The 15,069-nt window shown below is 40.3% G+C and overlaps 2 protein-coding genes across 2 annotated transcripts in view; both read left to right on the top strand.

Annotated features, from left to right (window-relative positions):
• LOC308089888 (uncharacterized protein) overlaps nt 1-8,068 on the top strand; it is a 66,493-nt gene extending 58,425 nt beyond the window's left edge. The window contains exon 5 of the mRNA XM_080434838.1: nt 7,033-8,068. Within this exon, the coding sequence (XP_080290964.1) occupies nt 7,033-7,694 (662 nt within the window). The 3' untranslated portion in view covers nt 7,695-8,068. The remainder of the gene's footprint in view (nt 1-7,032) is intronic.
• A 1,196-nt stretch (nt 8,069-9,264) lies between these two features.
• Nucleotides 9,265-14,891, top strand: LOC308089889 (uncharacterized protein). The gene is made up of 4 exons (XM_080434839.1): nt 9,265-9,404; nt 10,015-10,121; nt 11,733-11,987; nt 12,239-14,891. The coding sequence occupies exons 2-4, from the start codon at nt 10,052-10,054 to the stop codon at nt 13,264-13,266; spliced, it is 1,353 nt and encodes a 450-aa protein (XP_080290965.1). The 5' UTR covers nt 9,265-9,404; nt 10,015-10,051; the 3' UTR covers nt 13,267-14,891.
• Nucleotides 14,892-15,069: the final 178 nt, after the last annotated feature.

Here is a 15,069-nt window from a genome sequence, read left to right as displayed (position 1 = left end):
AGTTACTATTAGATATACATTTCACTATTGAAAAACATGCATTAAAGGATCTACACCATGAATAAAAAAAAAAAAAGATATTTAATATCACATGGTGTATGTCCCTCAAACCTTTTTCACTCAGATATACTCATCCCAAGTCAATTGTCTCTGGCTTATACAGCACTTTCAGCTGCAATACCAAAACGTCCTCTTGGGCAGGGGGGGGCTACTGAGCAATTCTGTCTGTTAATAAATAAATAAAAGTTTCGGAGCGATTCGGGCACTTTTCATTTAACATTGCAACGCAAGTGACATCACTTGCGTTGCACATTCTGAAATGGCCTGTTCAGACACGCCCATTCTGAAAATCTCTGAAATGAGAATGAACGACTGAATGTTAAAAAAAAATATTTTTTGGGGTACAAGAGACACTGGGGAGTGTAAATTTAGGCCTGTCACAATTATTATACATAAATGTATGGCATTGAAAATAGTTTCCCTGTCTAGTTCACGGGCTGCAAATGGTCAGTTTAGTTCTAAACTCTCCTTTCTGTTTGTATCATTATTATTATCATCATCATCATTGGCAAAGATATTTCCTTGTTCTTCAACTTTTGCTGTACTTCACTGTCACATCACAAGTTCACACCAGGTATAAAGGGGTATCAAGAAGACTCACTCCAAAACCAACTCACCCCATTGCTAGGAAAACTCACTCCGGAAAACTCACCCCACAGGGTAGGAAAACTCACCCCCAAGATTTTCGGGGGTAGGAAAACTCACCCCAGGACCTGAGAAAACTCACTCCGGAAAACTCACCCCATTGGTTTTTAACTTTGTGGAAAACTCACCCCAATGGTTTTTAACTTTGTGAGCTTTCCATTTTCACAGAATGCTTTCATAATGTGATGGTGAAAAATGGTTTTAAAAAAAAGAAAAATTCTTTCTTTGAAGGTATAGAATTACCAAATTATGTTGTTCAATTATATTTAGCTAATTAAAGTGCTTTAAATACAAGGTAGATTTCATCAGAAAAGTGAACATTCCAATGTGTTTATAATCAATGTGTTTATAATGCAAACAAATACTAACTAAGGGTGCGCCCCCACCAAGAGTTGGCTGGCCGCTGATTGCAGAATCTGCCAATGCATTGTCAATGCAAATGCGTGGATTCTTGGAAAAAATCCGCAAGACCAGGAATCCACCCATTTGCATTGACAATGCATTGGCAGATTCTGCAATCAGCGGCCAGCCAACTCTTGGTGGGGGCGCGCCCTTAACAAAGAAAAATTAAGAAAAACTCCAGTGAAGGTAAAACACAGGTATAATGTTTTGTTTTCTGTGTGAACACATTTGTGAGAAAAGCTTTTGGTAAGCATTATTGAACTTTAGTTACTATTAGATATACATTTCACTATTGTAAGCATTATTGAACTTTAGTTACTATTAGATATACATTTCACTATTGAAAAACATGCATTAAAGGATCTACACCATGAATAAAAAAAAAAAATGATATTTAATATCACATGGTGTATGTCCCTCAAACCTTTTTCAAAAGGTTTGAGCCTAAATCATCACTCAGATATACTCATCCCAAGTCAATTGTCTCTGGCTTATACAGCACTTTCAGCTGCAATACCAAAACGTCCTCTTGGGCAGGGGGGGGCTACTGAGCAATTCTGTCTGTTAATAAATAAATAAAAGTTTCGGAGCGATTCGGGCACTTTTCATTTAACATTGCAACGCAAGTGACATCACTTGCGTTGCACATTCTGAAATGGCCTGTTCAGACACGCCCATTCTGAAAATCTCTGAAATGAGAATGAACGACTGAATGTTAAAAAAAAATATTTTTTGGGGTACAAGAGACACTGGGGAGCCCAAAAAATACTAAAAACCCCCAAAAAAATGAAATTCATGGTGTAGACCCTTTAAACACTTTTCCCTATTGGGCTTTTCTGCTGAAATCAATATAATCTTGCCTCCTGTCTACATGGACAATGATGACAATATTTTAAACACAAAAATATCATTGAACGACATAATTTGGTAATTCTATACCTTCAAAGAAAGAATTTAATCCAGTATGGATTAAACATGTCTCATTATGAAAGCATTCTGTGAAAAAGGAAAGCTCACAAGCCGGTAGATGTGCCTTTTTTAAACATACAGACTTGGTGTAGAGGGGAAAAGTTAAACCCACCCACAAAACAAAAACTCACTGTACTTTACACCATTGAGTTTTTCTGGGGTGAGTTTTCCTACCCCCGGGGTGAGTTTTCCTACCCCCGGGGTGAGTGTTCCGGAGTGAGTTTTCTCAGGTCCTGGGGTGAGTTTACCCACCCCTCGGGGTGAGTGTTCCTAGCTCCGGGGTGAGTTTTCCTTTTTGAGTTGGGGTGAGTTGGTTTTGGAGTGAGTCTTCTTGTATTCGTATAAAGGTTGTATAAATGTTGGAACTACACTTCTATACACCCTGTGCTTCCTCTGTTTTACATTAAACCATTTCTACAACCCATGACACATCTAAGTCTATATACATCCCTATAGTAATCACTCTGTGCATGGGGTGGTGGTCAGGGTTGCCAGATCTGCATATTATAATTTCCCGCAAGATTTTATTTGAAAATAGCCTGCAGATCTGCTATTTTCAAATAGCCGATGCATATGTTAAAGTGATCATGTGGCCCATAGTCGCTTCTTTTGGGCTGGTTTTCCTAGACCTGGTTGCTTGTTTCTCTCACAGAATCTGGCAACACTGGTGGTGGTGGTATATTTGGAAGGGTGGAGGGTATAATTGGTGGTGAGCAGCCAGGCAGGACATATAAGCATTCATGCGTGGTTGCAGACACATTAACACATTAAGACCGGGAACGCATCTGTCATTTTAGATTTTAATCACTTTAACCATTATTTTAAACTTTGGCTATTCAAAAACTGTGCAAATCTTTGAATATATATATATTATTTTAAAGCAAACATTTGTAACTCAAATCTTTAATTCTGAGGGGTCCCTGGAACAAAATATTTTGAGGTGGGGGTCCGCGGCCAAATACATATCACTTTGCATCACAGGAGTCTATCTTTTAACGCATTCTTCTTTGTGTAATCCTAAAGGTCTACTTCACCCCTTTTCAACCTTTTCAACCTATCTTCATTAACAGGTCCTCACTAATGCTCATGATAAAATGATAAAAAAAAATTCCACGTCTGTGTCTCATAGGAGGTCTGTGGACACTTCAGAAACCCGCCTACCAGTGACATCATCATTGGGCAGTTTCTTTTTTGTATTTGTATTAAAGCGAGAACAATGGCTTCCATTACAGCATGCTAACTTTCCAGGAATAGAAAGCCTGCAATTTCTATTAGCTTGGATTCCCCAATCGATGATGTCACTGGTAGGCGGGTTTCTGAACTGTTAACAGCCCTCCTCTGCGGGGGTAAACAAAAATTGTACCATATTATATGAAGATAGGTTGAAAATGGGTGAAGTCGTCCTTTAAGCGTGACTTCTTCCTTAACATATACTGTAAGTCCCATAATATTTGCACCCAAGGTACATATGTTGGAGAATTGGGCTTAAACCATTTTGTCTTTACCTTCTTCAAATATTATTATTCTTGACACCACTAGGTCTCCAGTTATTAAAGTCCTTATTCAATTCCTTCATTTCAGACCAGTGTGTGGAGTCCAGACTGCAGCTGAAGATGAACTCTCCAGACTCATCCAGGGACATTTCTATTAAACAGGAGGAACCTGAAGACCACCCACACCTCAGTAAGTTTCATGTGCTCTTTCACTCCTGTGAGGGTGCACTCGACGTGTGATGTGGTCACATACATGATGTAAAACACAACCAGCTGCATTGACATTGTGGTAGTCTATGTTTTTCTGCCGTTTAGCCTCGGCGCTGATCCAATTTTAGTTCTGCGGTGTGCAGAGACAAAATTGGTCTGGCGGAACTACTGGCAAACATACTGTACATACATACAGACAGACCATGTTCTATACCAGGGGTTCTCAACCAGTGGTCTGGGGACCACCAGTGGTCCTTGAGGGGGTTCCAGGTGGTCCCCAGCTATTTAGATATTTAGGAACCAAATGGACCCTTATCATAAGGGTCTTATGTGCCTGTAACTCAGAGAGTGTACAAATGGAACGGGTCCATTTGGTTCCATTTGTACACTCTCTGAGTTAAATTAACATTGATTTATCAATATAAATTAGGGTCCCAGAGTTGGAAATGCCATTAAATGGGGGTCCGTAGCCTAATGCATGTCAAACTGAGGGTCCTTGAAATGAAAATGGTTGAGAATCACTGCTAGAGCCGTAAAAATCTTCTCTTATGGGGGTCCCTGGTATATCTTTTCAAATGGGTGGTCCGCAGGCTAATAAGTGTCAATTTGGGGGTCCTTGACATGAAAAGGGTTGAAAACCACTGTTCTATACTGCTTGGCCTACGGTCTAATTCACTCTCAAAGCAGAGCTCTTCAAGTAATATTCAAGGAATCATGAATGGTTGGCAACTATGGCAAGTCATTGTTGAGGAATAAAACACGACAGGGGGGTTGGACCCCGACACGAGGCGGAGGGTCTAATCACCCTGAAGAGGTTTATTAATAAACAATGATCTGCTCACCATTCATTATGCTGCTTATTACAATTACTTTATTGACACAAAATGTAATAAAATGATTTTGTTGATTTTAAAAAGGTGTATTTGCTTACGGTAAAAATATTATACAGCCTAGTCCAGGGGTCTTCAACAGTGGGTCCGGGACCCCTAGGGGGTCCTCAGAGTTACTACAGGGGGTCCGCCAAATATTTGTGTGATATGATTTTTTTTTTTTTTAACCCTAGTATCCCTTTTTCTGAGGAAAACGTTTGGTGTAGGTTGGCAAAGAGGTTTGGTGTAGAGCGAACAAGTGAACCAGGGGACCTGGTACTGCCAGACCCCTAGTGGTTGAAATCTGAATGGCCGGAAATCTGAATGGTTTCTAAACTAGGTCACGCTAGGCTTGGCCAATCAAAAAGAGGGACATGTAAGATATGGACGAAAACGATAGCAAAAGGGGACCGACAAAGCCACATGTAGGCCTGACCCCCTGGGTCTGGTAAAAAAGAGCAGACCAAGTAAACGATTTTTTTTTATCTGAAACTCAATTTTATACAATATAGAGGGGGTCCCTGCTTCATCTCTCACCCAGCTAGGGGGTCCTTGGCCTGAAAACGTTGAAGACCCCTGGCCTAGTCAGTTAAATTATGCCAGGTGCATCCAGCGCAACATGTCTGCTCACAAAACTGAAAAAGTGTTGATCAAATATTAATCAATGGTCTGGTACTGCATTGCCCATTTCTAGCCGCAAAAGTTTTCAAAAACATTATTTAATGTACTGTTTAGCTGTACAATTATATTGTGTGTTTGTTTACACACTGCTTGCCTTGTAGAATACCAACCAAACACTGCAGATTGATTGATTGATTTGATTCAGGTGCGTTGACTCTGCAGCGGTTTGTTATTGACAACAGCGGTCATTATTAAAAAACAACAAAGAATCAAGCATTCAACCATTATGTGTAATAATGTTTTAATATTTATAATAATCATAATCATTCAAATTCGATATTTGCTGTAAACCATTACTCATTTGCAGGGTAAAGTAACTAAATGTATACATTGAAATGAGTTTTTAATATATTTTCCTAAAATCTTACTAATACCTTGAAGCCTGATTTTTCCAGAAACACCTGTAGTTAGTAACTGTGTGGTCGATCTAAGTGGGCGATGTGGCTAATTGTGTTTAAGGATAAATGGACGATGGAAAATTGTATTTACATTTTAGTGTTGAATATCATGTTATTTTTCTGCTCCTAGACATCCTGCACGTGGTTGTGTGTAAAGAGGAGGATTCTCCTGAACAGGAGAGGAGCCCCAGTCTGCTCCAGGAGGAACCAGAGCCTCCACACATTAAAGAGGAACGGGAGGAGCTACGTCAAAGACCAGAAGAGGCTGATGATTCAATGTTGACATTACTAGCAGTGAAATGTGAAGATGGTGATGAAGACATCTCTTCACACTGCTCTGAAGTTGAAGTTAAACTTGAATCTGACACTGAAGTCACTGAAGACAGTGAGGATTTTGAGGAGACCAGTGGAGGTTAGTCAGAGTAGAGAGAATGTTGTGGATCAGCGCAGCATTTCATTCATAATGTACGGTTGTTAATACTCACGGCCCCCTCGGAAGCAGTGCAGGTCCAAATCCAATTTCATGTTCAGTGCCATCACTGTTTCCAAGCCATATTGTAGTAGCAGACAATAGTTGACTAATAGGCCTATCAACAATGAAATGTAGATAGATCCACCTGCACATCCTTTAGTCTTTTGAGTTTAACTAATGTTGTAACTTGTGGCTTTTCCAACAATCGAAAACTAAAGTCACTGTTCTTGATTAGAGGGTGTAGGCCATAGCCTAGGCTAATCGCAGAGATCCAAGTTGCATCGATCAATCATATTTATTCCTCAGTATCACATAAGCGTATTAACAAAGAGGCTGCGGTCGAAAACTATAACGCTTCCCCTGTCTCACCATCCATCACTCTTATCAACTTTGAAGAACAGTCAGCTGGTGTCATTATTTTTCTAGCCTACTCAATGACAGCAGATGGAGGAGACCTCAAAACAATCAAATGACCAAGTAAATATACATTTCATATACCGGGTAATTAGATCAATAGAAAATGGAGAGAGAGAGAGAGAGTTTACAATGAATTGAGGCATTTAGAAACGGGAGCAAACTAAATCATATATTCAGCACCAGGTAGGCTATTATAGGCTACAGGTTTCGTTTAGCTCGGGGAGGAACAAATTATAGACAATGGAAAAGATGGAGGCTTTTCAAGTTGTATATCACCATTTTTAACATGGTATTTCCCCTTCTTCCCACCTCTTCCCCCATCTCTCTTTCTCTCTCTCTCTCTCTCTCTCTCTCTCTCTCTCTCTCTCTCTCTCTCTCTCTCTCTCTCTCTCTCTCTCTCTCTGTTTCTGACTCAGGAGTGATGTCCCAGTCTTCCCAGACTCACATCTTCTCTTGTTCTGAGTGTCCATACACCTTCACGTCTCAGGTCTTCCTCCAGAAACACATCAAGAGGAGCCACAACAAACGTCAGCTGACTTTCACAGGAAAGAAAGCCCACATCTGTAAACATTGTGACAAGAGTTTCAATCACTCAGCTGACCTGAATAGACATCATCGTATCCACACCGGAGAAAAACCTTTCCACTGTAAACATTGTGACAAGAGTTTCAATCAGTCCGCTGCCCTGAAGAGACACCAGCGTGTTCACACTGGAGAAAAACCTTTCCACTGTAAACAGTGTAACAAGAGTTTCAGTGTTTTAAGTCATCTAAAGGCACACCAACGTATCCACACAGGAGAAAAACCTTTCCACTGTAAACATTGTGACAAGAGTTTCAATCAGTCAGCTGTCCTGAAGAGACACCAGCGTATCCACACTGAAGAAAAACCTTTCCACTGTAAACATTGTGACAAGAGTTTCAATCAGTCAGCTGACCTAAATAGACACCAGCGTATCCACACTGGAGAAAAACCTTTCCACTGTAAACATTGTAACAAGAGTTTCAATCAATCAGCTGTCCTGAAGAGACACCAGCGTATACACACTGGAGAAAAGAACCTTTCCACTGTAAACTAGAGCTGCATGATCAATCATATTTCAATTACGATTTCGATGCAGGCACTCAACGATCACTGAAATACAATTGTTTTTGTCACGGCACTCACGAGTGAAAATGTATTCAACTAACTTTCTGATGTTGTTTTCCTCCCAGTGTCGAGGAAGAAGGCTTAGGATATTTACTGTGATCTCGCCCTCTTCAAATATATTCTTCGTTTCTGTTGTGTAAACAATAATAGCGATTCTCGCTGTAATTAGCACGAAGGGAGCGCTCCTCAGGACCATGGCAACAGAGACTGTCTGCTCGTGCAGCTGCAGGCAATAAGCCTAATTAATGTTCCACCGCACGATGCTGAGCTCAAAGTAAACGGCAGAGAATAGCAGACTTCTGTGATTGTTCCAGGCGGCAAGCATCCGGTTTGTAAATTGAAACCATATAAGAAGTGACAGTTTATATGAATGGCCGCTACTGTAGTTTAGCTATTTCCCCCATGATTTCCCCCCTGCTGGCTGCAGAAGCAATAACTCTATTCAAGGGAATGGGTTTTTGGCTGGACTTTACACTTGATTTCATTACCTTCATTACCTTAATACACATTGTGTATACACATGGGGCGGCAGTGGCTCAGGAGGTAGAGCGGCCGCTTGGGAACTGCAAGGTTCCCAGTTCGATCCCGTGCTCCCCCAGAGTTACGGTGCGTTTTAACAGCGGGCGATCAGCGGGCGATCAGGATAGTATTTTCCGGAAGTGCATTATATGTCTATGAGAGCCGGCGACTACTGGCGATAGGGCGAAGTGGGCGGGGGGGCGATGAAAGATGGATTTTCTTAAGATGGATTTTCTTTATCTTTTGGACGATGTCGCCCGGGATCGCCCGAGAGTCGCCCGCTGTTAAAACGTACTGTTAGTGTCGAAATGTCCTTGAGCAAGACACTAAACCCCTAATTGCTCCCGATGAGCAGGTTGGTGTCTTGCATGGTTTCAATGTGGTGTATACCTGTGCAGTGAAAGCTGTGATGGATGTAGGGCTGCAACTATCCATGATTTTATTAGCGATTATTATAAAGATTGGATAAAAAAAAAAAGTGTGTATATATATATATCGAATATAATTATGACTTTAGCCCCATTTTATACACAACAGTGTCGTGCAAGACTAATGAAAATAGCTGATCTACAAGCTCAAATTGTAGTGTGCTGTGATCTTGTAGATCTGCTATTTTCAGTTTTTAAGTTTTTCTACTTCCTTGTAAGACTTTCAACTATACTGACATGCCCAAAATAGGGATTAATTATTAGTTGATTACTTATCGATTGTCATTCGTAATCGATTAAAGCGATTAGTTCGATAATGATTAACTGTTGCACTCCTAGATGGATGTTCTCTTGTCTACAGGTCTGGAAGGTCACATAGTACTGTTACTGTTTATAAACAATGGACAATACCCGAGACCAACAGTAGGGGGCAGCAATACGCCAACTGGCGTCGAGACAAAGTGGTCGTCAGAAGAAGAACATACCCACAATGCAGTAGTGAAAACAACATGGTGTGTTGACCATAGAGCTATAATGGTGTTGACCGACTGACTGTTGTTGACACTTTAAAATACCATAGATTTATATAAAAGTAAAATACAAAGAAAAGTAAAACGTGTCGTTTCTAAACAGTGTCGTCGTTAAGCAGCAGGAGGACGTTTGTTAGCAGCTCAACCACTGAAACACAGCAGGTAAAGATCAACTCATTCACGTTGTGTTTCATCTATCTTCATTTTACTCATCATTTTGGAACATAAATCTATTTACTCTTTAGCTGATTTAGCTGCTATAAATGTGATCATAAACACAACCACCAGCTCCTAGCAGCAGCGACACATTTTTAGGCTATAAATTGTTTTGTTGTTGATGTCACTGAAATAATTAAAGCAACTCTAGTTAAATCAATGTTTTAAAGCATTACAGAGTTAGGGTTAATCTCCATATTAGCAATGAGGTACAAACGTAGCTTGTAAATGAGCAGGATTTGTACTCTGGACATATTACTGTTAATTTGATTGGCAAGTGAATTAGATCCATGTCTTCATGCACCAGCTGTTGACACAGCATTTGTCATGCTGTTGTGCAATGGTTCTCAACCTTTTCAGGCTGCAACCCCCCCAAAATTATCATTTTTGAACAGGGGACCCCCCACTTTGACAAGCACTTGTCAAAGTGGGGGGTCAAACTAGCAATGTACATACAATATTTTGCCTTACTTTCCTCAAATATGATAAATATTGTTATTCTTGACACCACTAGATCTCCAGTTATTAAAGTACTTATTAAATTCCTTCATTTCAGACCAGTGTGTGGAGTCCACTCCAGACTGAAGGTGAAGATGAACTCTCCAGACTCAACCAGGGACATTTCTGTTAAACAGGAGGAACCTGAAGACCACCCACACCTCAGTAAGTTTCATGTGCTCTTTCTTTATGTTTTATTTTATGTTGTAGAACTGTGACAATATCTCATTTTCACTATACACTATATAACCAAGCAAACAAGCAAAACTTTTCATGATAATATGATAGTATAGCTATCATTTAAATATCTGGGAAAACGGCACCATATAACTATACATTGTGTGTGTATGTACAGTATGTCCTCTCAAAAGTAGACAAATCACAGTTCAAGTCACTGGGGCATGACATCATGAAACTGAAGCACCTCCGACTATGAAAGCCTGAAATGCCTGGTGAAAGTTGGGTCGTAGTCAGGGACAGCCGGGGAATCTCGGATAGAGAGGCCCGTAAAGTGGGATTTTTTTTTAACCGGCCGGCCGAACGGCAAGCCTGGTCCTGGAATGGAGAGGCCTTTCTGGAATTGTCCCAAATTTCCCAGTGGCCAGCACGTCCTTGGTCGTAGTTGAAAGTCTATGAATGTGAATGGATTTTTATGTTGTGGCTCTGTTGGCGGAGAGATGTCTAGAAATGGGTCTGTGAGTGTGATCTGTGTGAGATAAAAACAGATATTTGACAGGCTGTTTATCAGCTTCTTGATTTAAGGTTTAACTACTTGAACCCTAGCATCCCTATTCTGGGGTGAACATTCGCTGAAAATAGTGTTGGTGACAGGTATATGCAAGGGATAATGAATGATTAGCAGGTCATTGTTGAGAAATAAACCCCAAAAGGGGGGTTGAGATGAGATGTACTTTATTAATCCCCGAAGGGAAATTGAGGCATACTTTAGGGGTGTAATCACCCTGAAGGGGTTTATTTCGAAACAATGACCTTCTCACCATTCAATCCGCTGCTTTTACATGGTTACTTAATAAAGCCAGTAATAAAATGCTTTCATTGATTTAAAAAATATGTATTTCCAAACATAACAAACATACAGCATAGTCCATTCGATTATGCCAGTTGCATCCAGCGCAACAGGTCAGCTCGCAAAACTACTTTAGGACGTGTTGATCAAATATTAATAAATAGTGCATTGCCTATATCTCGCCTCACACATGTTTTCAAAAAACATTCTTTATTGTACTGTTTAGCTGTAAAATGACATTGTGCGTTTGTTTACATACCTGCTTGCCTTGTTGAATGCCAACCAAAAATTATTGATTGATTTGATTCAGGTGTGTTGACTCTGTCTGCAGCGGTCTGTTATTGACAGCAATGGTCATTATTGAAAAATAACAGACCCCTGAAGTCAGTGATTAACCAATCAGAATCAAGCATTCAACCAGGCCGGGGTTTCAACATGATGTATGAATTGAATGATTCAAATTTAACACTTGCTGTAAACCATTATTAATTTGCTGGGCAAAGTGACCAAAAATATGATATATATATATTTTTTTTTTAAATATGTATTTTCCTAAAATTTTGCTAAAACCTTGAAGCGTGATTTTTTTTAGAACTTGAGTTTCCAGAACATCTGCAATTAACTGTAGTTAGTACCTGTTAGGCCAATCTAAGTAGGTGATATAGCTCATTTTGTTTATGGAATATGGACGATGGAAAAATAGATTTACCTTTTAGTGTTGACATCATGTTATTTTTTTCTGCTCCTAGACATCCTGCACATGGTTGTGTGTAAAGAGGAGGTTTCTCCTGAACAGGAGAGGAGCCCCAGTCTGCTCCAGGAGGAACAGGAGGAGCTACTTCAAAGACCAGATGAACCTTATGGGTCAATGTTGACATTAGTAACAGTGAAAAGTGAAGATGATGATGAAGAAATCTCTTCACACTGCTCTGAAATTGAAGTTGAACTTGAATCTGACGCTGAAGTCACTGAAGACAGTGATGATCTGGAGGAGACCAGTGGAGGTTAGTCACCTTTAAACACAAGGACAGGGACGTGTGGGGTAAATTGTGAGTTGGCATGACGACTAAATTGTGGAATAAAAGAGAAAGATGACAAATAAAATATCAGAAATATTAACAAGGTCGGGCTCCGAAACAAGGAGCTGGATAAGATGGAGGCTTTTCAAGTTGTATCCATACTCATAATCATTTTTAACCTGACTTCCCCTTTCTCCCCACATCTCTCTCTCTGTCTGTTGCTCTCTCTCTCTCAGGAGTGATCTCCCAGTCTTCCCAGACTCAGGTCTTCTCTTGTTCCGAGTGTCCATACGCCTTCACATCTCACGTCTTACTCGGTAAACACATCAAGAGGAGCCACAACGACCTCTACTGCCAAATGCTGAGGAATGGACTGATAACCTCAGCAGCCTGTCAGCAAATCAACAACTCTGCAATCAACCAGGAACAAAGAGACACTGACCAACCAAGATCTTACAGTCATCATCAGTGTAACGGCAAACATTGTTATAAGCATATCCACACTAGAGAACAACCTTTCCAGTGTAAACATTGTGATATGAGTTTCATTAAGTCAAGTCATCTGAAGTCACACCAGCATGTCCACACTGGAGAAAAACCCTTCCACTGTAAACATTGTGACAAGAGTTTCAGTCAGTCAGGTTCCCTGAAGACACACCAGCATGTTCACACTGGAGAAAAACCTTTCCACTGCAAACATTGTGACAAGAGTTTCAGTCAGTCAAGTTCCCTGAAGACACACCAGCGTATCCACACTGGAGAGAAATCTTTCCAGTGTAAACATTGTAACAAGAGTTTCAGACAGTTAGGTTCCTTGAAGACACACCAGCGTATCCACACTGGAGAAAAACCTTTCCACTGTCAACATTGTGACATGGGTTTCAGACGATTAAGTAGCCTGAAAATGCACCAGCATGTCCACACTGGAGAAAAACCATACCAATGTGAGCAGTGTAACCAGAGTTTCATAGCGTCAAGTCATCTAAAGGAACACCAGCGTATCCACTCTGGAGAAAAACCTTTCCACTGTAAACATTGTGACAAGAGATTCAATAGTGCAGGTCATCTGAAGAAACACCAGCGTGTCCACACTGGAGAAAAACCTTTCCACTGTAAACATTGTGACAAGAGTTTCAGTCAGTCAGGTTCCCTGAAGACACACCAGCATGTACACGCTGAAGAAAAACGTTACTCCTGTGAACACTGTGACAAGAGTTTCAGTCATCCGGGTTCCCTGAAGAGACACCAGCACATCCACACTTGAGAGAAACCTTCCCAATGTAAACATTTTGACATGGATTTAAGTAGCCTGAAGACACACCAGGATGTCCACACTGGAGAAAAACATTTCCACTTTACAGTGTAACAAGAGTTTCAGTCAGTCAGCTGAATACCAGCCTGTTCACACCAAGGGGAAAAAAAAACCTTTCCACTTTAAGTTGGCTCATGTGAGGATCAAATGTTGGTAGTTAGGAATTTGCCAAGCTAAATATTATGGATATAAATACTGTTCCTGTCAACAGAGGCCGGATTCATTTTTGGAGATTTACCCCTGCTATTATGTTTTTCCTCTTTGTTATAATCGCTTGTTAACCCTTTGTAATATAGTTACAAATAGTAGAATTATGTTTACTAGTCCATACCCGTCCGGGGATATGAGCACCCAAAGTATGTGCAGTTTGGGTTATGTGCTGTGCACAGACAGAATGCCTATATCAGGGATGGTAAGTAACTTTGTACTTGGTACCTGCAACAGTTCCAACACACACACACGTGTCCCGTTGCCGCGTCGTGGACCCACAGCGAACACACACACACCCGCTCAGAAACAGTTCCAACACACGCACTCCGTCGCGAACCCACAGCGAAGACACACACGGCCGGACCCGTCGCACCAGGATAAGAACATTGTGTGTGTGACTGCATGCTTGTGGCATGAAGATGATATCCAAAGCGCCCTCCCTCTCATGAAACGCAGTGTGTGTGGACACTAAATGAAAGTCCTTTATAAGTTTGCAGGGTTCTCTGTGTAACAGTGCGCGTGCGCAGTTTGCAGTTTGATCATTCATCCCATACTGTAGCTTGGGGCGCTATAACCATGGCGACGGCTGTAAACATGGCAACGATAGCTCCCATAGCCCAAACTCTGAATCTCCGGTGTTGACATAAAAGCGCTAATAAACAGCTTACATTTTGGGAAAGTTAAAACGGGCGCTGTCATTTGGTGCTTATGCTAATAGTCAATGACCGTGTGCAAATTCAGATCAATAGCTCCAGCCATTGAGGAGAACCGGGCAGGAAAGATAAATCCTGTCCACAGAGGTTTCCTGAATTATTATGTAGGAGTTATCTAGAGCATGCCATTATATTTATATTTATCCCAGTTTGACTGAGGATGTTCAGTAACACATATCAGGTATAGAATACCATGGCAAAGATAAATGTGTTTTAAAAAAACAAATTCTGAATCCTCAAATCCTTGTCTTTCATTCACCTGCTGTAAACAGCAGTTCTGAAATGTATGTGTAATTGAGCCTTTAAGAAAGTACTGCATGAATTACCCACTCTGACAGTCTAAGCTGGTTTTCTCTGCTGAACTGAACTGATTCTTCACATCTCTGAGTAAAACAAATTGCTTGAAATATAAGCTACTGAGATAATCTGAATAAGCAATGATCCTATGTTGTATCTATGATTCTCTGCAATGTCATATGAAAAGAAAAAGGGCTGAAACAAACAATTCAATCATTTCATTTTGTAAAGAGAGGTGTTTGTTGTGTCCGGCCACATATGTATTGCAAATTATTTTAGTTATTCAATTACATGGTAGAACTGTTTTTTCTATAATTTTGCAGTTTTGATGTTTTAATTTAAATATTTAATATAGTGTTCTCTTCTCTCTGCATTGACTTAATATAAAGAATATTTCTTCTACAAAATAACTTGCGATATTCTTATTGTGTCCGTCTGAATATGCAATATTGATATTATTTACGTAGTTTGAAAACTATATGGTTAACATATTAATGTTACTACATGGTTTATGTTGGATCTTGTATTTCTATGA

The sequence above is a fragment of the Gymnoscopelus braueri genome (assembly GCF_963280865.1).
Source record: "Gymnoscopelus braueri genome assembly, chromosome: 8".
Classification (NCBI taxonomy): Eukaryota; Metazoa; Chordata; class Actinopteri; order Myctophiformes; family Myctophidae; genus Gymnoscopelus; species Gymnoscopelus braueri.
Note: the sequence above shows the minus strand (reverse complement) of the source record. Positions and strands in the feature narration are given on the sequence as shown.